The sequence below is a fragment of the Mustela putorius genome, unplaced genomic scaffold (genome assembly GCF_011764305.1).
Source record: "Mustela putorius furo isolate JIRA1106 unplaced genomic scaffold, ASM1176430v1.1 tig00003845_pilon_pilon_pilon, whole genome shotgun sequence".
NCBI classification, from domain to species: domain Eukaryota; kingdom Metazoa; phylum Chordata; class Mammalia; order Carnivora; family Mustelidae; genus Mustela; species Mustela putorius.
Genome location: NW_025421998.1, coordinates 36,894,276 through 36,918,668, shown reverse-complemented (window position 1 = coordinate 36,918,668; position 24,393 = coordinate 36,894,276). Strand labels below are relative to the sequence as shown.

The following is a 24,393-nucleotide window of genomic DNA, read 5'->3' as shown; positions in this document are numbered from 1 at the left end:
TAAAGTAATATTACCATCTAATCAAAGCAAGACTCAACCAATTTTAAGTACTGATTATCATTTAAACAACATTCTTTGAAAAAGACACAGTTAAGTTAGTTGTCAGCAATAAAAAGTTAACTAGAAAATCACTTTTGTTTGGAAATTTAGGAAAACACTCATGGATCAGAAAGAAATCATTTTAAATTAGAAAATATTTTGAAATGAATAATGATGAAAATATTACTTATCAAAACATGTAGAAAGCAACTAAGAAGTACTTAGGAAAAAAAGGTTAGTATTGAATTCATGTGTTAGAAAATATGAAAGGCTTAACAAGTTGAGCATCCAAATTAAGGATTGAGGATTGGTGTCAAAGTAATCTTGAGAGAGATAAACAGAGCTGGAAGTATCACCATCCCAGACTTCAAGATATACTACAAAGACACAGTAATCAAAAGAGTATGGTACTAGCACAATGGATCAGGATCAATGGTACAGGACAGAGAGCATAAGAGAAACCCCATACTTACATGGTTAATTAATCAATGACAAAGGAATTAAGAATATACAATAGGGAAAAGACAATCTTCAATAAATGGTGCTGGGAAAACTGGACAGCCATATATAAAAGAATGAAACTGGAACTCTTTCTTATACTATACACAAAAATGGATTAAGGACCTAAATCTAAGACTTGAAACCATAAAACTCCTTAAAGAAAGCATAGGGAGTAATCTCTGGACATTGGCCTTAAAAACATTCTTCTGTGTATGTCCTCTCAGGCAAAGGAAATAAAAGCAAAAATAAACTATTGGGACTACACCAAAATAAAAAGTTTTTGAACAGTGAAGGAAACTACCAACAAAATAAAAAGGAAATCTACTGAGTGAAAGAACATATTTGCAAATAATATATGTAATAAGGGGCTAATATCTAAATATATAAAGAACTTCTACAACTTAACACCTTAAAAAAAAAATTCAATTAAAACCAAAGAACCTGAATAGACATTTTTCTAAAGAAAAATTCAGATGGTCAAAAAACACATGAAAAGATGCTCAACATCACTCATCATCCAGGAAATACAAATCAAAATCACAATGAGATATCATCTCATACCTGTCAGAATGGCTAAAATAAAATAATAATAATAACAACTGTTAATGAGAATGTGGGGGAAAAAAGGAACCCTCATGCACTGCTGGTGGGCAAATAAACTGGTGCAACCACTGTGGAAAATAGTACAGAGGATCCTCAAAAAATTAAAATTTCTACTCTTGCACATTTACCCCCCCCCCCAAAAAAAACCCACACTAATTTGAAAAAATATATGCACCCTCATGTTTCTTGCAGCATTATCTAAAATATCCAATATACGCAAGCAACCAATAGATGAATAAATAAAGAAGATGTGGTATACATATACAATGTAATGTTACTCAACCATAAAAAGAATGAGACCTTGCCATTTGCCACAAAACAGAGGGACCTAGGAAGTACAGTGCTAAGTGAAAAAAGGCAGATGAGAAAGACAAAGGCCATCTGATTTCACTTACATGTGAAATGTAAAAAACAAGATAAATGAACAAACAAAAACAGAAACAGACCCACAAATACAAAGAACTGGTGTTTTGCTAGAGAGAAGGCAGCTAAGGAGATGGGAGAAATAGGTGAAAGGGATTAAGAGATGCAAACTTCCTGTTACAAAAATGGATAAATCATGGGGATATAAGGGTAGTATGGGAAATATAGTCAATAATATTCCAGTGGCTTTGTATGGTGAAAGATGGTGACTACACTTATCATGGTGAGCCTAGCTTAATGTATGGAGTTGTCAAGTCACTATGTATTAATATACATTAATATAGCATTGTAAACCATACTTCTATAAAAAATAATTTTTTAAAAAAGGATTGGATTGTCAAATAAGCCAGACACAAATAAGAGATCAAACTTTATCAATAATATTGGGGATGCAAATAATCAAAAAGCATAGTCAATCTGTGGAGAAGTCTAGCACTTCAAGCTGAGCATTCTCAGGTCTTTTTTTAAAACTATATAAGAAATTCTCTAACGCAGAACACCCATGTTGAAGGAACTTCTTAGGTCATAAACCATCTCTGCTTTATACTCAGTTATAGCTTACATGATATTTTTCAGGCAATTATGTCCTACAAATCTATAGATTCCAGGTTCTCTGGAGCATTTCTAAATGGCCAGGTACATCCTGCTAGCAGCCTTTCATAACAAGACCTCTCCTTCTACAAAACCATTTTGTCTATTTGCTATGAAGTCTGTCACTGGTATGTTTACACAGAGATTAAACTAGGGTGTTTGCCTTCTTTCTTTTCCAGGGCATCTCCTCCTCTGGCCAGGAGAGCAGATGTATTGCAGACCTGGTGTTTTAATCATTTATTTCCCAAGACACCAGTCAGAACAATGCAATAAGGTTAAAAACAAAAACAAACCCTCAAAACTCAAAAAGTAGAAAAACACAGAAGGATTAGTGGTATAGAAACAAAGGTAAATGGACAAAGTAAATAATGCCAAACAAACAGACCCTGGTTAATTGAAAATATCAATAAAATTCATAAACTTCTGGCAAGATTAACAAAATAAAAACAAAGAAACAAGACAAAAATAATCACTGTCAAAAGACCTAAGTACAGATATGAATACAGGTTATACGGATGATAAGAGCCTATTTGCTACCGTTTTTATGCCAATATATCAGAAATCTTAAATTGAATGGACACAATCCTAGAGGAGAATCTTTAACCATGCATGTAATAAAGAGAAACATGAGGAAAAGGATTGATTGGAGCTCTGAAAGTTATTAGCTGAGAATTTAAGACTGAAAAGTGAGAATAAGGGTAACAGATTGGAATGACTTCTGCTCAGTCAATGTAGAAATGAAACAACTAACAAAAATCAGGAGGCAAAGGAAAGAGAAAGTGGAACATGGAATCAGCTGTGATAGCAAGACTCAAAGGATACCACTTACAGCTGAGAAATCAAGTACTTGGAACAGTAACATATTCACAAATATACACTTAAGTAAGATCATACTGTTGAGTAAAATTATGTAATTAAATTACCAGTGGAGGGTAGAAGTTATGAGTTAATTTTCTTGTAGCTCATAGTAGGGAGCAGACACTTAAGGACTAAAAAAGGAGGGGACTGAGGGCATTTGATAAAAGTAAAATTGTAAAGTACCAGTAAAAAAGAAATAGCAGACAGTTGGAATAAAAAGCAAAGAAAACAGGACACCTAGTGAAAGATAAATGCTTAAAAAATAAGATAGACTTCTGGCTTCCAGTCTGACTTTTGTAAAGAGCTTGAAAATTGTCCTTCTGTCCTCTCAACACCCAAAACAAACAAAACCATCAACTCTTCTTAGATCCATTAGATTATTGATGTCACAGGGTAAACTATCACCCCGAAAAATAAACAGAAAGGTGAATACAGAGAATCACGGCTTACCAGGAGCAGAGAGGCCCAGAAGCAGAAGCTCACAATGAATACCAGAAACTGGTAGGCTATAAACTGACTAATTGCTAGAGGCTGCGAATGAGCCAGTTTGAGAGATTAAAAACCCCTGAGAGCCCAGCCTTACAAAGTTAAATGTAGTTTTACAATATGATCCAACATTCATGCTCCTAGAAGTTTCCCTAATGAGTTGAAAACTTAAGTCAAAACAAAACCTACACACAATTTATAGCAGCTTTATTTATATTTGCTAAAAATTGGAAGCTACCAAGATGTCCTTCAATAAGTGACTGAATAAACAAACTATGGATCCATTCCATAGAATGGAATATTATTAGCAATAAAAAGAAATGAGCTATCAAACCACTAAGAGATATGGAGGATATTTGATGTTCCTCATTAAATGCTTATTGCCAAGTGAAAGCAGCCATTCTGAAAAGGCTACATCCTGTGTGATTCTAACTATGTGACATTCTGCAAAAGACAAAACTATAGAGACAGCAAAAGCATTGGTGGCCGTCAAGATTTTGAGGGGTGAGAGAGAGGAATAAATGCATAGAGCACAGTCGATTTTTAGGGCATTGAAACTATTTTATATGGTAATCCATTGGTGGATACATAACATATATTTGTCGAAACCCTTTGAATAGACAACATGAAGAGTAAGCCGCCCTAGTGCAAACTTCAGAATTTAGTTAATAATAATAACCAATTTAGTTAATTAATTGTACCACATACACCACACTAATGGAAAATGTTAATAATAGGGGAAATTACGTGCAGGAGAAGAGAGGATATATATAGGAACTCACCTAATGTCTGCTCAATAGGTCTATAAACCTGTAACTTTTGAAAAATAAAGTCAATTAATTTAAAGAAAACCAGACTAAACAATGTAACATACTATAAAAGGACTCAAACATACCTGTCAAATCAGTGAAGATAACTTGTTTTAAATCACATGGATTAAAAACGAGGTTTAAATAGACAAAGAATGACGAAAATAATGTTAAGGGATATGACTCATAACGAAGATAGAGCAGTGCACCTATAACAGAGAATCAGAGAATCAACCTTCATACAAGTGAAATAATAGGAGATGGGGGAGCGGGTAGTAATTAACTACCCCATTGGTTATAAATGTGAAGCCAGCAAAATACATACACTAGCTCTTTGCTTCAGTTCCAGTCTTCTCCAGGGCTTCCTAATTGGTATTTTCCATGTGACATCTGAAGCTTCTGGAGTTTTTGAGACCATCTTCGGGTAAAAAACAATTTAGAAATTCAAAATTAGGTATGAGCATACTTATTTTGAATGAGAAAAGAAATGACAATAAGATATTGGAGCCAAGGAAATCCAAATCCCTTTTTACTAAGGTCTTATGGAAAATTACTATAAATGCTTATACAGATATGCTTCCTGATTGCAGCCTGGCTTTCTTCTCCCTTCAGAACAGCTTTTAACTCTCAATGAAACCCAATATGCAAAATGCTGAGTAAGTGAAAACACAGTAAGTCTGCCTCTGTCCTGTGACTATTATTCTCCAATAACTACAAGTCCACAGGACATGAGGATTCAGGAGCACCTGTTAGCCCCAAGCTTCATGATCCCGGTGTCCTGGGATTGAGCCCTACATCCAGCAATCTGCTCAGCAGGGAGCCTGCTTCCTCCTGTCTTTCTGCTTGCCTCTCTCCCTACTTGTGATCTCTGTCTATCAAATAAATAAATAAAATCTTTTAAAAAAAAAGACATATAATATTTGAAATGTCTATTAGATATCCAGGTAGAGATATTTAGAAGATGTAAGCATTTGGAATTCAGAGCTGAGGTAAAGACTATACAGAAATGTGTGTGTGTGTGTGTGTGTGTGTGTGTCTGTGTGTACACTTAAAATCACATAAGAAGAAAGTTCAGTTAGAAAGGAGTTCTCAAGGCTGAACTTTGAGTCATTCCACTTTTAATGGGCAGGTAGAGGAGAAGGACAGATTGAGAAGGAATAGTCAACTAAGTAGGGGAAACCAGAAGAATGTGGAAAAACTAAAAACTAAAAGAGAAGCATTTCAAGAGTGAGGAAGAATCTGAAATGGTTAAATACTGCTGAAATGGAAAAACATGGTCCCTGGTGACCTCAGTGGCAACAGCTTTGGATGTTGTATGAATTGAGAGGTCCAGTAAGATGTGGCAATAGGATGAGGTGCCCTTGATGGGAGCACTTCCTGTTCTTCCTCTTCCCAATGTGGAAGTTGAATCAGAGTGCAATGGGGTGGGGGGAGATGAGGAAGTGGAGGCAGATAGTGAAGATAAGATTTCTGCTGGGAAAGGGAGCAATGAAATAAGGCTCTAACAAGAAAGGGGTGGAAAGTCAAATATGAACTTTAAGTTTGGGATGGGAAAAAAAATCAGAGATAGAAATGGAAACTATTGAAAGAACGGATGTTACAGAGGAGTGAGAGGAGTCAAGTCCTCTAGAAGGCAAGAGGTGAAAGGACCTAGGGCAGTAGCTACAGTGTAGGTGTCTGGTTCGACCAGGGCATGCCTTCTACTGTAAGGGAAGGAAAGAGAGTGCCAGACATCCTGCTGACCAAAAGGAAGTTCACACTTCTCTGGCTCATTCAGTAGACCTAGTCCATGCTAGTGTAGTCAACTCTCTTCCAATAACACCTTTTAGTTTGACTCAGTTTTCTTCCTTGGCTAGTAGCCAAGAGAGATACACCGAACCCCCAAAGAAATAGTAAGAGTCTTAGGAGATACATTGCCCTTTCAAACTGCAACTATGGCCTCCCCCTGCCCCCAAATGGTAGGTTGGACGCCCCTCCTGTTTGACTTAAGAGATGAACGCTTTTCTATATAAAACTAGAATAAACGAGCATATGCACGGTTTATGACAGACACGTTAGTAAGTATTGTATAACTAACATGAGATTTGGGCTAAGGTATAAAGAAAGGACAATATTTTTGTAAGAAAGAGTGTCTTTATACTTGAAAGGTCAAGCTCCATTACTTTCTGCTATATATAACCCTGAAAATAAGGATTTAGTGATTAACTCTCTTAATCCTCTAATCTGATTATTAACTTTGGCAGGTGTTTCTCTTAGAGCATTATAGCAATGTATTTAAATTGCAGTGATCTGTTTGTTCTCAATTACAAACTTCATGTTTGAGTGAAAAGGAAGTCTGTAATCTAGCTGTCCAGGTACTGAACTGAGGTCATGAGCACATGTTATATATAATAAACCCGACTTCGGGCCCCACTAATATGTAAGAGAAATACATTTGTACAGGGAATGAGACCAGTGGATCAGGATTCCAATGGCCTGAACTAACTGTATAGACATGGCGCCATCATATATTCACCTTAAGTTTCGGTGCTCATTTGCAGAGTGGGAAGCATAAAGTATCACCCTCAGTGGTGATTGTGGGAGATGTAAACTCTCAATAAACATCATATTCATTATTATAGTGCTTGCTATTCCCACATGATATACAGGAGTTAGGGGCAATTTTCTATGTCTCTCCTCCCTTCTTGACATGCCACTCTCTGGTGGATTAGTAGCCCAGGCTAGAATTCTGGGCAGGTGGTGGTGAAGCCATACTGTGCTAGGAAAGTCTTGGATAAAATAGTCCAAACTTTGTCCCAACATTTTGGGTGCCCTACATAGTTAAGTATGCAGCAGTGTGAGTAAGCGAAAAGATGGTTTGCCTCTTAAGTAGGCATGATAGCTGGATGAACATACATCTAGGTAGAAGAGAAAGGGGTTTTTTGAGATTCTGCCTTTCTACAGAAGGCAATGCTTTGCTAGAATCACAACACCTAAAAAAAAAAAAAAAAACAACTGACCTAAGCAAGCAGCTGTTTAAGGAATGAGTCTCTGTCCCGCAGGCATAAAAGTTACAATGTTAGATATGTTTGTGTGGATTGGCTTTTGTTTTGAACTGAGCTCTTACCAAAATTTTATTTCCTCCTCTATAATCCCATAAAACCTAGTACATATCTTTAATATTGTACTGAAAATGCGATATTGCAGTTGGGTTGTGATGTCTACTCTTCTACTCTATTATACTAGGAGATCCCTATATGTATTTGTCTTTGAATTCCAAAACGCCTAGCAGAAGGTTTGGCACGTATTAAATAGTAATTCTGCTTATTTTTAAAATATATGGATGAAGAAATGATCACGGTAAGAGACACATTAAATACCCTATTATCTCGTTCCCCTAAGGAGAACAAGAATAATAAAATTAGGCACAGGGAATGTCTCATCCTCTTAACCTGTTCCACCTTATTATACACTGCTCACAGATGCACTCTCTATACGACAGAGGGCGCACTAGAGTAAACATTTCCTACGTGACCCAACTCGCTAGAAAAACACCTTGCAGGTGAAAGAGTTGCCTAAACTTGAACAAAATCCTCGTGATCCCTAATCTCTCAGAAGAGATGAACTGCCTTTCTTATCAAACGTGTAAAATTCTTGTTCGTGCCAGATGGACTCACTTCAGATTTTATTTTGACAGGACTTCAGCTAACAGGCAGCAAGAATTTTGCTTATTGAGGAGTTAATCAATGTAACTCCTTAAGTGACTATGATATATAATATATATCCCCAAATCACCGGTTCAGTTAATTCACCTCATTCATTTATGAGCTAGACATGCCACTTCTCTCTGAGGTGTCTGACAGGGAGGAAGACCATCTGTCTTAATCCTCTTGTTAAACTCATAATCACCGTCCAAGCCTTTGTGGCTCTCAGAAGATAGAACATCTTACTTGAGACTTGGGACTTCTAGGAACTAATGTGTTCCAAATCAACTTAGTCTCCATTTTGGGGGAGGGCATGTGGGAGATGGTGAGAAGGATCTAGAAGCAAGGATCTGACACACGCACAGGAGTTCCTGAAGCTTCCGTGTGTTTTCATTCTGATATTTAACGTTCCACTCTGAGGTCTCCGTGCAGTAAAAGGAGTCCAGGTACGGGGATGTAAGGAAGAATACAGGGCTGAATACCAAGAACTAGTCTTCAGCTCTGTCAACAACGAAGGTAAGGAAACATGGCAAGATCTCAATACAGAATTCTGTAAAATGAAAATAGTGGAATGGAGAATATTTATAGTTCCTTCAACATTCAGATTATAAGAACTCCATGCCTTATTTCACAGAACTCCGAACTATTTTGAAACTCTATTTTTAGCCACAGCCACTAAAGTTAATACTTGGTGTAACAATGACAAATCAATCTGGGTGACTGTTCTTTGTGGTTCCCTCCAGCCTTCCACTTCCTGTTGACTTTGGGTAAAGGACTTCTTTTCCTTTGCTATGTGGTAAACTTTTGGCCTAGATACTGGTTTAAGGATATGGAAGTACTGTGACATCCTTATGGAGGCTGGTTGCTGAGATCACATGGCTCCTTCCACATGATGCTAAAGATGAATTCAGTAATTTAAAATAATCCCAGAAAACTTAGATTCCCCTTACATTGGAAGATATGTTTTTCATGGATATAAAGATACTCAAGTGGTTTGCAATTAAGAGGCATAATTTCCTTCCTGATAACTTGGCCTGATCATCTCAAACTTCTAACTGGCCCCATTTATTGAATTCTTCTTCCCTGTCTCTGCTCAGTGGTCACAGGGATGTGAAAGATGCACCTGATTTGGCATAGAATAAAGGAAGGTAATTAACATTTCTTGAGTGCCTCTGAACATGAATTTTCCCTGTGTCCATAGACTCTACACCTGGGGGGTGAACGGCCTGATTTTGGCCCTTTCCCCATTCTCCTTCCCCTCCATGGGAATGCAGCATCCTGTGTCCTTACTAGGACTAAGGCCTCTGCTCTGATTCAAAGAACCCTAAGCTCATTTCCCCCAGAAGAAACCATCCCAAAGTTATATATGATTGTGTGACACCTTCCTAGGCAGAGATGGCACCACAGAGCTCAGCCAAAGAGGAGAGCTGATGAGAGCAATGTCACAGGCTTTCATCCTACGAGGCCAGTTCATGTTGCTCTTTCCTGGCTGTAGTTCCATCTTAATGTTTTGGGCCAAGACTCTCAATTGGACTCAAAACATGGACAATCTGTCTGGATCCTGTGCCTGTGTATAAGGCACTGAAGCCTATCTTTTTGAGTGCTGAGGCCCTTGTCCTTTAATCCTCACAACACGCATGTAAAAAATACACTCATTATCCATTTTACAGATAAGGAAACCAAGGCTTAGAGAGTTTATGTGACTGTCCAAAGGAGCAAGGGATAAAATTCATTTTCCCATTGCATCCTGCAATTTTCCAAAATCACCTCCTCTAATATAAGATTCTTCTTTTTATATGAAGCTTAAAGATGATTAAAAAGTACCAGCACATGAGAACAAAGAACAAAAATGACAATAGTCAATGCTGAATGGCAAGTTTGAATCAGTCCTTGAATTTATTTTAGTCCACATGGGAGATATATTTAGTCATATTCAGAAGAATGAAAATCATATTCAGAAGAATGAAAATTTGAAGCTGAATTAACTTTTCTCCTGAAAGTGATACTGGCTGTTTGGTAAAACTTTCCTTCTCTCTTAACGTTTGGGAAGGGCTCATCTGATTCTCCTATGAATGTGTCTTTCCAAAACAGCTGGCTGTTGCAGTGGCTCACATGCTAAAGCCAGTGCATGCCAGCTCCAGTGAACTGATTGTACCTATCTATTTCCAGTTCTGGTTGTTTGAAATTGGCCGTATCGGGAGTACTGACAAACCATGGAAATCAGTAGACTATACAAATCAGCAAACACTTCTAAGTTCCCCTCCTGAGAGCTGGTTGTTAAACATTTGTCCTCACATCTTGGACTGTTAATCATAGATATCTGGTAACCTGACAGCATCAGTGAACACTGAATATTTCCGGGACAGGCTAGTTTTCTTAGGAATAGGATTCTACGGCATGACATCAGAATAACTGAAAACTGGCACAAGGGATCTAGTGTGCAAAATGTCCCGGACTATTAACTCTCTGTGAGCATAGGGTTTCTCAGAAACTTTGACGGGGAACTCCTGAAAACTCCTTCCAGGTCCTCAGGAGAAGCCAGGAATAATTGTTCTCTGGAGAATATTAAATACAACAAGAGGAAAAGGGGGAGGAAGACACATTCATCAAGAGAATCCATTAAAATGTTCACCAAAAGTATCTTCAGTATTTCATGTGAAATCCAAGCATAAATAGTTTGTTTTGTATGAAGAAAAAATCAGACCCAGGCTAATATGTCAGAGGAGCAATGAACGTTCATGCACTGACGATTAGGAATGGGCAGGAAGGGATCCCCTACAGCCACCTTCCTATGGAGTTTCAAGTTCCAGCTCAAAAAACACAGCCACAATACTAACACAGGGCTGATGAGGGGTGGGGAGGATATAAAATGATACAATCATTTTGGAGAAGTGGCAGTTTTTTTAACATTTATATATATTTTACCCACAAGTAATTAAAGCTTAAACAAGTATGTACGGACTAAGCAGCTTTATTCATAACAGTCTCCAACTAGAAACAACGCAATGACCAGTAACAGGACATTTGTAGTATTCATACGTTGGACTCAGCATTTAAAAGAAATGAACTATTCAATAACATGGTGCGTCTTGAAAACAGTAGTGGAGCAAAAGAAGTACAAACAACACACACTTTATGATTCCATTTTTCAAGAACAGGCAAGACTCTGGTGGTAGGTGGTTGCCCCTGCCTGGGATCAGAAGGACTGACTGGGAGAGGGTATGAGAGAATGTTCTGGGGTGCTGCAAGAGTTCTAATTCTTGTCTGGAATAGTGCTGTACACTTAAGATCTATCATGAGCCTTTTATTAAATGTAAATTAAATCTTGACTGAAAGAAGTACGTATGCATAAATGTAAATAAATACACATAATTGACTTTCTAATCTTTCTAATCGAATCTAATCTAATAATTCGTTGCAAGGAATTAGGCTCTCCTCAGCTGAATTTCACACTTGCTCTCTGCCTTCAAATACTTGGACACTGTGCTTTCATCATGGAGATTCAGGCTTCCCTGTGATGCTGCAAGTTGGAACCTTGTGCAATCACCCCTAGGTCATTTTCCTCTAGCTTGTGGACTTCCTATCACTCACATAATGTCACGTCTAGTCACTCCCTCAAGCTAGAAGAAAGTTTGGGAGGCAGGTTCTACCTGGTGGGGAATCGCCCCGCCCATCCCCCAGTCCCCGCACTTTCCTTCACAGGGCTGTGATAGGTCACAGCCTGTGGGGCATGAATCAGCCTCCCGGGCTTCACGCAGGCATGCTCCGCCCCTGTCTGGGGTCCGAAGGACAATCACCCTACATAAAGCAGGCACCCACCGCATCGGCACCCAGGCTGCCTGGAGACTGGACCTTGTGCACCCTCTTCCCGCCTGCACATTCAAGAAACGCCTCGCCCCGAGGGCCACTCAAACGGGACAGCATGGACTTTATCACCGACTTAGGGGTTACACTTGTGTGGTTGGTCCTGTTGATGAGCGGGCGGGGAGTCAATGCTCAGAGCTCTCCAGGTACTGCCCGTTCCAGGGACCCCTCCTCTTTGCGCTGGGCTTTTGCCCTGGGGTAAGCAGGGGTGGTGCTGCAACTGTGGGGTTCCGGACTGCACCCGCTCTCTCTGCCCTGCTCTCTCTGCCCGCTCTCCCCAGACCCCTGTCGCACAGGACGTCTGGGAGCCGCGGGAAGATATACTCCTGCAGAAGTTTGTACTTTTCTCTCTGCAACTCCCCTTGTGCGGGGAAGCAGAGGGACAGAAGTCCTCGGGAAGCCTCTACCTTCCCGGAGACGTGGCAGGCCTCCTTCCCTCTCTCAGGCTCTCCTTCTGCTCCTCCAGAAGGAAACAATGCCGACATCTGCCTCCTGCCCCCTGACGAGGGGATCTGCCGAGCCCTGTTTCGCCGTTACTACTATGACAGGTTGACACAGACCTGCCGCCAGTTCTTCTATGGAGGCTGCGAGGGCAATGCCAACAATTTCAGAACTTTGGAGGACTGCAATGAAGCTTGCTGGAGGATAGACAGTAAGTGGCCTTGCTCAAGCTCAGATCTCCTGGCTGCTAGTAACTTAATTTCCCAGATCCCATTTTCTACAGTAAGTTTTAGCCTTTATTTTCTCAAACATTAAGTAAGGCTCGCTTATTATTTCCAGAAAGTAATCCCAAGTTTACACTGGCTAACAAATTTCTCTCCTAAGTGGCATTTATCATAATTCAGGGTCTGTGCAGGCTCAGAGCAAGAGTTCATCCTAGGGCATAATAATGCAGGGGTGTGATGTATTGGGTACCACATAAGTACTTTTCTTTATCCTTAGTTCTAAACCCATGTGTTTTTTTTTTTTTTATGCCTCCTGGAGAGCCCTGTTTCCTCCTGTCGGTTATCCATCAATCTGACAAACTTTTCAGCAGATTTTATTGTTAAGGTGTGATTTAGCTAACTGTAACTTTTCCTTTTGTCCCCTGACACCCAAACTTGTTTTGGGTTAGTACAGGGATATAGTAGAGATCCATGATCATGGTTTCTATTTCATTTTAATCATATTTATTATATCTGGTAAGGCCAGTAACAAAACATGGGACTTCGCCATTCAAGGAACTAAGCCAAAGAAAAATGTGTATGTATTCCTATGAATGAGTCTGATTAAGTTCCTATGTAGAAAAATCAGAACAGCCTGAGAGAACAGAAAGACTTTCCACTGTATTTGGCTGACTCGGGTCTGGGGCTGCTACTTAAAAAAAAAAAAAAAAAAGAGCTAAATAACTGGATGAAAGAAAAGTCTTCTGGGGATTTACTATCCCGGTACTAAATGTGATACCGTTTTCTCCCCAGTTGTTTCTGAAAATGCAGTAAAGTTCTGAAGTAATGCTAAGGAAGTATTACTTACTAATTACTTCAGTAACTTAGTAATTAGTAATACTGAAAGTAAGTAATACTAAGTATTACTAAAGCTAATTTTTGACTAGCATTTTTTATGCCCTCCTTTTCCTAGAAGTTCCTCATAGTTGCAGGTTGGAAGTCAGTAAGGGGCAGTGTGGAGTACGCACAGGAAAGTACTTCTTCAACCTAAGTTCCATGACATGTGAAAAATTCATATCTGGCGAGTGTCCCAACAATAAGAACAGTTTCCCGGACAAGGATACTTGTATGGCCTACTGTGCACCAAAGAAAAGTAAATACTATTTTTATGGGGTTTCTGTTTCATTTAAGATTTTAGGAGGAAGAAAAGTAATACTTTGATGTGTAATTACATGCCTTGTGTTCTGATGATATAGTAGTATCAAACCTACTATATATATATATATATATAGTATTATTATTATTACCCCATTTACATACGAGAATACAGGCTACCAGAAGTTAATGACTTGCCAAGTTCTCAGGGCTAGAAAGTCACAAAGCTGTGCATGATTTAAGTTTTTGCTTCCTGTTCGGGATTGTTTCTTTAGGATTATTTCTCATCTTCTCAGTTTACATATAAAAATTACAGTATTCTGGGGGCGCCTGGGTGGCTCAGTCTGTTAAGCATTCAACTCTTGATTTAGGGTCAGGTCATGATCTCAGGCTCCTGGGATCAAGCCCCAAGCATGGAGATTAAGTTTTCTCTCTCCCTTTCCCTCTGCCCTCTTCACTCTCTCTTGCTCTCTCTCTCAAAATAAATAATACCGTTAGGGAACCTGGGTGGCTCAGTTTGGCTCAGGTTTTGATCCCAGAATCCTGCATCGGGCTCCCAGCTCCCCAAGGAGTCTGCTTCTCCCTCTGACCTTCTTCCCTCTCATACTCTCTTTCAATGCCTCTCTCTCAAATAAACAAATAAAATCTTAAAAAAAAAAAAAAGGAGAAATCTTAAAAAAGAAATCACAGTATTCTGAATGCCATGAATTCAGGTTTATATGGAATCACTTGTGTATAGGATGTAGTAGAACATATCCAGACCTCAGATGGTGAATCTTGAAAATTTCTGTCTAAAGTTTTTGGTTAGATTTCTGTAACCTTTAGTAATTGCAAAGTGTAGGACAAAGACCTCTCCATCCTTCTTTTTTCTGCTCCTATTTCTTACCTACATCCCCCCCCCACCTCCTCAGTCCCTGAAATAACAGGTTACTTGGGCAATATTTCTGTAGAGAGAGGCAATACAGGCATTCTCCCTAGGCATAGCAGAGACACACATACAGAAAGACACATAAATTTAACAAACAAGGAAAACTTGCTCTGGAAGAGATTTGAGGAAGCTCTATAATTGTCCTGTACGCAGAATCTCGAGTTAATGAGAAGATGGTTTTGTTGCTTGTGTTTCCTTAAATGTTTTATATAAAGAAAAATGTTCCAATGACTACTTGGGAATTACATAAATGTATACTTAATTAATGATGGAAGGAGAACTGATGAAAACGTTTAAAATAAATCTACCAACACAAGGAAGTTTACTAAAGCATGTCATACATCAACCCTTGAAACACAACCAATTTCTACTTGCCCGTATCTGCTTTTTGGGTTTAATTTCTTAACACATTCAAATGATACAAGGACATAACTTCAGAAGAAATTCTCTCCAGTTTATAAAAATTTTAGAATTAACAAACTAGAGCATGCAAGCTTTCTTGAAAATTGAGACACACTTTTTAAATGGTTTGGTATGATATTCTGAATTCAGAATGAAGTTTCAGTAATTAATTTTGGTATTATTACATTTCTAATTTTGTTTTCCCTTTCATCAAGGTCCATCATTTTGCTACAGTCCAAAAGATGGGGGCGAATGCTCTGGTAATGTAACTCGCTATTATTTTAATCGAAGACACAAAGCCTGTGAGGCCTTCACCTATACTGGCTGTGGAGGGAATGACAATAATTTTGATAACATAGAGGACTGCACACGTGTTTGCCTAAAAGGTAGTAGATTTTTTCTTATTCAATTTTTAAATTAACTTTATAAATAATTCATAAGGAAAATTATATTTTTATGTATCTGTTGTCCTAATAGCCATTTCTCTGGAAGAGATTTGAGGAAATCTCTTATGTATCCGTTGTCCTAATTGCCATTTCTAGACCATTTCTATGTAAATGGCACTTTAGTACCAGTCAGTTTTGTTAAATACTTGTAGTGGCTAGCTTCAACAGGTAGTAGCTGTATCCTTGCATTTTAAAGGTAGAAAGTTATTAACTTGAGTGGATAGTGAGTAAAACTGACTTTATAATCATTAAAAATAGTTGAGGTGAGTGTGTAAGCATATTGGAAATGTTGATTTAAAGTGAGTCTATGGACTGGAGATATGTGATATTTTTATTTTGTTGACTTTAGCTAGAAAGAAAGAAGGAAAAGAATGAGAAGATACCCGACACTATTTTGCCCATGGAAGATAACTAACTTGGAAGAAGTAATTTTAACCTTTTCCCCTGTATGTCATCTTGGATGCTACTGGCTCTGTGGTTATATCTGAAGAATAATATGGTGATACAGGGAAATGAATCATTAATGATTTATACATCAGTTTTTATTGCTACAGGTTACTTTTTCATGTATTTTTACACATAACCAGCTGCTATTCAAATGTGAATCGATTATTTTTAATTTACCATTCACCTATATTTTAATGTAGTTGAATTGCTGCTGTGCCTAAGATATAAAAGCAAATAATGACTCACTCATTTCTTGGAGTTGTTCTTCCTGATTTCAGCAGTGATCATAACTGAAAAGAAAAGACTATATAGTCATGTTCTCTTAACACATATGATCATAAAAAGGACCAGCAAATACATTTTATTCTGCATTTAAAAGTTGGATTATATTTTAGGTCGAAGGAAACAAACTTGCAGATTTACCAACAGTTTAGAAAATATTACAAGTGCTATTATATAGACATCACTAACTTTTATATCTACTGTGTCACTTAGAGGATAATAAGATAACTTTTGAATAAAAAGTTGGTAAATTAATTAAAATCTGAAATGCTTTCTTCCAGGATAAAATTCTCACCTCTTTTCATCTACCTTTCCACCCATCCATCCCCACTCACATTATGTATTTCTTTATACATAATAGATCTTCATTACTTCCAAAGACATAATAGACAAAACACTAAAATTGTTAGAGCCTTTGAACTGAATATTCAAGGCATTTACCTAAATTAACCACAGACTATACATGAATTTGATAATTTAAATTCTACTAATGAATTATTCTTGATAAATATGATCATTCCAGTTAAACAGTTTTTTCTTTCCACTGTAATAAAAATGTTTTAAAAAATTCCTACATTTTCATGGTAAGGTCCATATATTTAAAAGTATACCCCCCAATCTAGCAAACTTATAAGTGCATTTGCATTTTGCTTGAGCAATCCCTCTTTTAAAAATCTATCTCGAAGGTATTGTGACAAAAATACAAAATGGTATAATCCTGAGGGCATTCATTGATGTATTATTTAGAAAAACCAATAACAGGAAATAAACCAGATAATCATAACCAGGGGATTAAAGATATGAATGTAAAAATAAACAAAATACCTATATATGGATATCATCTGATCCTCAGAATACATTTTTAAAAAGGGTCTAGAGCAACATGAATAAATACACACATTACAGAGGACATAACAATATTAAAATAGTTACCTTTAGCAGGAAGGGGAAAACAGGATGGGACAGGCATTTATGTGAATGTACCTCATTATATGGCTGTGATATTAGACCATGTAAACATTTTATATAATAAGAAAACAAAATATAAAGAATAGAAAGCATTCCTTGTACAACTGGAAACAAACCAAAACAACTCAACCCAAATGAATAACAAATAATGGCCTAACTGCAGAAATCTGTAATTATTTCTGGTGACTTTCAAAGCCAGTATTTTGACTCTCTTTTAAGGGATATAATCTAAGGGTCAAGTAAATTCTGAAGAAATCTGAAAATGCATTTAGTAATCTTTTTTTTTTTAAAGATTTTATTTATTTGGCAGAGAGAGACACAGTGAGAGAGGGAACACAAGCAGGGGGAGTGGGAGAGGGAGAAGCAGGCTTCCCGCTGAGCAGGGAGCCCGATATGGGGCTCCATCCCAGGACCGACACTTAACCAACTGAGCCACCCAAGCATCCCTGCATTTAGTAGTCTTGTTATTAACACTGATATTTTTATTTTGAACTTAACACAGAATGCTACATTTTACTATATATTCTGTATGAATATATAAGAATTCATTTCTTTAGAAGTCAAGATTTTTAGTGTTAAGTGAAAAAGTATGGAAATTAAGAAATTAATCTCTTTCGATTTTAAATTGGAATATAAGTATTAGCATGAAATCAAAATTTATTTTCTCTTTGGGAAAAAAAAAAGTATTTTGCACCCTCCCACTGAAATATCCTTGAAGCAATGACAATTCAGTAGCAGTAAGTGTACCTCCCATTCACACGGTGGTCTCTAAATATGATTTCTCAGTAGAAGGAACCAGGGAACCAGGGTTCTTAGGAGAAATCACTGAATCCAGGTCTGGAAGAGGAAATACATAAGATGAACCTGGGCCATCTTATTCCAGAGAATAAGGAAGCTATTTGAATCATGTCACAAAAAACAGGAGGAGAGTAACATTAAGGGCCTTTCAGTGATCTAAAATAGGGTGATATGAACATAAAAACACAAAATGACTGGAATATATATGAATATATTAAAATGAATACAGAATGAGTTAATAATTACACAAATTACACACCTCCTTGGTCACTTTTGGAGGTTGTTAGGGAACTCTCTCATTACTTTGAAAAATGATAAATTAAAAGAAAGAATAAAGCATTTATTCTATTTTGTTTATCCTTAAAATTTTTGCCAGGAAACTAAATAGTGTATGAAAGTCCATTCACAGAGAATCTCAATCACACACACACACTGAAATGTTAGAAGGGAGCTCTCATGAAAGTGTACATCTGGGCAATGATCATCCTTGGATGCTGAAATCAAGACATGAAAGGTTGATGCAGGAATTAGGCTATGTCTCTGAATCCATGGATAATTTTAACATTAATAAAAATGTGCCACCAGACATTATTTACTTCTTGATATGATGCAGTAAGTATTACACACCTACTCCCCATGAAGGACTCTTGAAGAAAGAAAAAGGAAAACAATGAAGTTAACCAAACCTTTAGATCTTACTATCATATTGCCAGATCATGAGGTGATACTGGGGATGAAGGCACAATTTACAAGAAACCAGGGAAGGTCAATCAGCCAAATCCATAATGTTGGACACTGTATAGGACAGATACGTTAGGTTCTCCAAGAAACTACTGACATTTTTAAAAGGAGTGGGAGGAGGAATGCTTTTATAGCTTTTATATGGGATGTAACCAAAAAGCAGCATTAACATTAAAAGGTTTTTTTTGTTGAGTAAGGGCCTGCATTTGGACTACTTTTGGTGGGTTTTGAGAATGATCGTAGCCGAAGGATCTTATGTGCTCGGGGACTGTCCAGTGAGTGATTCGGAGCCTTTGAGAATTCTGGGGGTTCTTGGTTTATAGGGAAGTTTGATTTGGTATTTGCTGCCTTTAACTTCCCTGCAGCCAAAGCCCTCAGGGGGATTGCTCACCCTACATTCAGCGTACAGCTGTAGCTCTCTGTTCAGGTTGGGTAGGAATTCGAGCCTTCAGAAAACAACTTTTTAATACCCCAAATGTCTGCCATTTTATTTTAATGAGGAAATATATAAACCTGGCATAGGTCATCCTGCCATCTAAGGGAAATTCCTTCTTGCCACAGCCAGTCTGAAGACAAGTCACTGCTGTGGTTTCACCAGACAGACTGATTAAAAGGAATGTCTCATTGTGGGACACAAAAAAAGACACACAAAAATGGGCTGGCTTTTAATAAAATAGCCTTTTATTGAGAAAAAAAATTACTCTGGACCACCACTCATTCCTCCTCTAGGCACACACACTGTCACATGTTGAAACCCAGAAACTGCAATGGAGCCTTTCAGATTGCTTGGATCACAGTATCTCCAAGTATACATGCTCTCTGCCAACAATCTTGGAGACATTTATTTAATGATATTATTCAGTAAGAGAATGTCCTCTAGAGTGTCTGCCCATGTATTATTATAGTGGCTGCACAAGCTTATCTTTATAGGCTTCATATTCCTAGTAAAATATAGGTCTTGTGAGAAAACAAGCAAAGGTAGAAAAGTGAGAAAACAAGCAAAGGTAGAAAAGTACAGCTTATAGTTTTAAGATATTCTTTGTCTAGATATTCTGTTTTAAGACTAGAATGGAGGCAAGCAAATGAAGGAATTGGAATCATCCCAAAGCATTTCTCCCTTCACTCTGTATTCAATTTGTCACCAAGTATATGTATTCAAGTCTATGGTAATGCTGCTATCTTATTCCAGGAAAATTAAAACATTGTCCCAAGTTGCCCTTCTGCCTCTTTGCTCCCTATCCAGTCATCCACACTGATGCCACAGTATCAGGTTACTCCTTTTAAAACTCTTCAGTGGTTCCCACTGAATCTTCATGTTAACTGTCCAAGCTCCTAGTGTGCCATTTAAGACTTCTTACAAGTGGACCATGACATTCCTCTCCAGATTTATCTCCCCCATTCTACCATCACCTATAAGCTACAATTCAGTTGAACTAAATTATGGTCAATTTCCAAAGTATGTCATATTATTTTGGGGTTTTTTGTTGTTGTTGTTGTTGTTGTTTTGTTTTTGTTTTTTGTATCGTAGCGAACAAATTTTGTGCATGAGAACAATCCAGGGAGTCAGGCATATGGCAGGTTACTATGCCTCATGCCCAGGAGTTTTGATTTAGTTGGTTTGAGTTGGCAAAGATGTACATTACAATGACTCCAGCTGATGAGGAGGTATACATGTGTCATACTTTGAGGAACACTATTTTATGCCCTTGTAAGTTTTTTTTTCCTTTTCCTTTGAAAAAAATATCTTTCCTTCCTAACCTCTTGACAAGCTGAATCTTCTGGACCTACCTCAAGTAGGTTTAATCATTTGCCCTGTGGGCTTGGCTGTATCTAGTACAGCTTCCTGGTTGCACTAATACAGCATATAGTTATTTTCCAAGGAGTTTTATTGTTAGGATGTTCAAGTTTTTCATGCAAAATTAGTAGATTATATTTTGATTTTAAAATGTGTCATTATACATATTGTATACTATATAAAAAATTAAAAGTATATAAAAGGATAAAAATTAAAATGATCCAGAATTTCAGCACTAGGTGATTATCAACCACATTTCTGTTTCTTTGAAGTGGAAGTAGCTTAGTCAAGAGGTATAAACATGCTAATGGTCTCAGTATATACTTACCAATTACATTACAAAATTATATCAGTTTATCACCATCTAAGAATCTAAGAATATATGCAAATGCCCAACACACTGGGTTTTAAATGAACAGAAAAAAAAATCCCTCTTTGTCATAATAAAATGGTATCTCATCATTACTGTAATTGATATTTCCAGGATTGTTGCTAAGGTTGAACCTTTAAAAATTTTATGTTTTCTTTCACTAAATGTTAATACTTCCCTTTAAACTTAGCTTAAAATTTTTAACATAAAAATAGAGCTTACATTATACAATTTAATTTTAATCATGAAAGTTTTCAAATATACAGAAAAGTACAGAAAACTATATAATCAACCTACTTTAAAAAAACATGATAGGAGTTTCCCAAGTCTGTTTCAGGTGCTTTTTCTATTTTAACAGAGCTCAAGACTCAAAATGCACCTCTTTCTTATTTCCCCTCACTTTCATGAGAAGCAACTGCTTTCCTGATGTTGGAGTGTATACTTTCTGTGCATATTTTAATGCTTGTATTATAAATATAATAACCCAGAGAAATATGAAGTATTATTCTATGTGTTTTAAAGTTACTTATATGGTGTCAAACCGTGTGTATCCATTGCCATCATGCCTTTTCACTCTTAAGTTTTGGACATACTCTATAAATCTATCTTGTTTCATGAAGATCTGCCACATTTATTTTCTGGTATTCCATTACATAAATATAGCACAGTGCGTTCATTTCCCTGTTGATGGATATTTAATTTAGTCCCAAATTTTGGTTATAACAAATAATAATATTTATATACATTGCTCATTGAACATATATGTGTATGTGAAAGTGAAATTGCTAAAGACGGATTCATTAGAGCTACTATATTTTGCCAAATTGCTCTCCAAATATTTGTAGTCATCAATGTCTAAGAATTTATATTTCAAGTTTTTCACAACATTGTGCATTACTCAGGTCTTTATTGCCATTCATATAAGTGAGAATTTGTACTTCATTACTGCTCTCATTTTTACTTTCTTGATTAGTAATGGGATTGAGATTTTTTTTTTAATGTTTTCTTGGCTATTCTCCTTCTTATATAAATTGCCACTTTATACTCCTTTCTCACTTTTCCATTTGGCTCTGTGTCTTTTATTGTTAACTTACGTATTTTTTTTTAGGCATCCTGAGTAAGAATTCCTTGTTAGTTATATGATTTACAGATACTTTCTTCCAGTTTGTGGAAAAAGTGATGTTATTTGGTTTTTCCTCTGCCTGTTGGATTATGATCTTACATTATTGCATGAAATGTGAGAAAGCCGCATTAATTTAGTAGTTTCTCAACTCTTAAATTGATTATGTGACCTTGTTACAGGAAAGCTCAGAGTATGATAGTTGTGGCAAAGTCCAGTAGATCAGGAGATACTACTTCCTCAGTAAAACACAGTAACATTTGAACAAAGAGGTAAGAAAGGTTTTATGTGCAATAATAAATATTATATTGAATATAAAAAGCAGTATTAGAAGAAATATTGGCTAAGAATTTATCCAAACTCATTAAAATACATATGACTATACATTCAAAAAGCTCTATATATCCCAAACAGAACAGAAAGCTAAACAAACAAAACACAACTGGGCACATCATAGGCAATCTTCTGCAAGCTAAAAACAGACTGACAATCTTTGTATACCTAGAAAAACAGACATAATACTTCCAAATAAGCATCAAAAAGACTAATGACGGACATTTCAACAGGAACTATGGAAGTCAGAAAATGAAAGATTAACATTTGAAAGCACTAAAGGAAAACAAACAAACCCTGCAAACTGATAGTTTATATCCAGTAAAAAATCCCTCAAAATCGAAGGAGAAGTAAAGATGTTTACAGTTAAACACAGCTGAGAGAACTTGTTGCCAGCAGATCTCCACTACAAGAAACATTTCTGGGAGTTCTGAAGGAAAATGATCCCAGATGGAAGCACATAACTGCAAAATGGAATGAGAGCACTTGAAGATGTAAACATGGAAAACTAGAAATGAGCCTGGAGTGGGAACGTGACCCATGGATGGTATGCTGCCGCCAGGTTGCAGTGAGCTGCACCAGAAGGTGACCTTGGGGATGACCCGCTGCCTAGAATCTTCCCCAGGTGTGACAGAAGTCACTACTATAGAAAAGCCACCTGCCAAGTGTCATAGGATTTCCTCAGGGGAACAAAAACAATAACCATGTGCTACCTGAGAATGTGATGCATATTTATCTGATGACCAGTGGCCTGCACATGACATGGAATGTGAAGCCAGATGAGCACACTATTCCACTGGGCAGCATGGCAAGTGACTGCATCGCAAACCTGACTCAACCCAACCAGTCTTCTGAGTATTCAACCCCCTAGTGCACCAACTCTGGCAGACCTGGAAGTTGATGCACCTGAAGCTGGTGAGAACCAGCGAGAAAAAACTCACTTTGATTCTCCCAGTGTGGTTTTTGAGCAGGATCCTTGCAATATGAATGAGGAGGTTTGCCTCATCTACAAAAGAGGAAAACTAACATTCATGAGACCCTGAGATCTGGTTCCTGGATAGAGCATTATCCTGCATTTTCTCACAAATACCTTTACCACTTACTCTCGCCTTATTATCATGCACCTGGGCTTGCCGCAGTGGTAATATGCCTTCCCCCAGCTATGGCATTAGTTCACAGGCCAAAAATTGGTTCAACATGTATAAAAACTATCACCTGCAACCCAAACCTCCTTGCAGAAGGGACCAATTCCTTTGCGAACAAGCTGGATCCCAGAAAAGTATTCAAAAGCAAGAAAAACACCTTACTCCCTAAAAACAAAGGGCTTATCCAGCCTGCAGGTGGCCAGAAAGGGCCCTCAGGTCCTCCCTCCTCCTCTAAATCCTCTTTTAGCCCTGGAAACCCTGTCCAAAAATGAGCATCCCCACCAGCCCCACGGTGATGATTTCCATGGACAGATGGCCCAAGCCTCAGATTCTGCATGTGGCACCACAGGCCTTTTCCTATATAAGTGAAGCCAAATCCTAGGCCTTTTACTCCCACTGTCATTAGCCAGGAGTTCAAGGGCATAGTCAGGTCTCCCTTATCCTTTCCCAGCCCCTGCCTCTGAAAACTGTGGAGAGGGGCACCTCGTTGGCTTAGTCATTAAATGCCTGCCTTTGGCTTAGGGCATGAGCCCAGGGTCCTGGGATAGAGACCTGCATCGGGCTCCCTACTGTGTGGCAGGAAGCCTGCTTATCCCTCTCCCACTCCCCTTGCTTGTGTTCTTTCTCTTGCTGTGTCTCTTTCTGTCAAATAAATAAATAAAATCTTAAAAAAAAAAAAGTTGAAAGCTGTGGAGAGTTTCAGAACTTGTCTAAGTAACTAAGTAGATCTGTTAAGAACTTTCCTCTCTTTCCACCCCCAACCCTCTACACCCTTCAGCGTGATTAGAGAAATCACCCAGAAAAACCATTGGTTTTGAGCCATGAGGCATTAACTGTGCTGTTCAACTGGTAACCACTGGCCACCCATGGCATATTTAAACTATATTAAAAGTTCAGTCCTTCAACTACATTAGCTAGTGTTAACCACTTATGTGGTTAGTAGATTCTATATTAGACAACA

The 24,393-nt window shown here is 37.7% G+C and overlaps 1 protein-coding gene, 1 long non-coding RNA gene and 1 pseudogene across 2 annotated transcripts in view; 2 read left to right on the top strand and 1 right to left on the bottom strand.

Annotated features, from left to right (window-relative positions):
• Nucleotides 1–4,283: 4,283 nt before the first annotated feature.
• Nucleotides 4,284–24,393, bottom strand: part of LOC123387007 — a 38,893-nt gene continuing 18,783 nt past the window's right edge. The window contains exons 4-7 of the long non-coding RNA XR_006601321.1: nt 16,126–16,169; nt 4,636–4,728; nt 4,397–4,519; nt 4,284–4,317 (exon numbers count right to left, since the gene is read on the bottom strand). This is a non-coding gene — a long non-coding RNA (uncharacterized LOC123387007). The remainder of the gene's footprint in view (nt 4,318–4,396; nt 4,520–4,635; nt 4,729–16,125; nt 16,170–24,393) is intronic.
• On the top strand, nt 11,701–16,128 carry LOC106004694 (tissue factor pathway inhibitor 2). Its single transcript, XM_045062703.1, has 5 exons — nt 11,701–12,003; nt 12,324–12,509; nt 13,475–13,654; nt 15,202–15,372; nt 15,782–16,128. Exons 1-5 carry the CDS (start codon nt 11,724–11,726, stop codon nt 15,805–15,807), a joined length of 843 nt encoding a protein of 280 aa, XP_044918638.1. The 5' UTR covers nt 11,701–11,723; the 3' UTR covers nt 15,808–16,128.
• LOC123387006 lies at nt 22,212–24,059 on the top strand (annotated as a pseudogene).

What these genes read in the sequence shown, in the direction of transcription:
- LOC106004694 (XM_045062703.1), top strand. Translation starts at nt 11,724, where the DNA reads ATGAATCAGCCTCCCGGGCTTCACGCAGGCATGCTCCGCCCCTGTCTG. An exon ending in AGCTTGCTGGAGGATAGACA is followed by an intron (nt 12,510 to 13,474) that starts GTAAGTGGCCTT and finishes TCCTTTTCCTAG; the next exon opens with AAGTTCCTCATAGTTGCAGG. An exon ending in CACACGTGTTTGCCTAAAAG is followed by an intron (nt 15,373 to 15,781) that starts GTAGTAGATTTT and finishes TGTTGACTTTAG; the next exon opens with CTAGAAAGAAAGAAGGAAAA.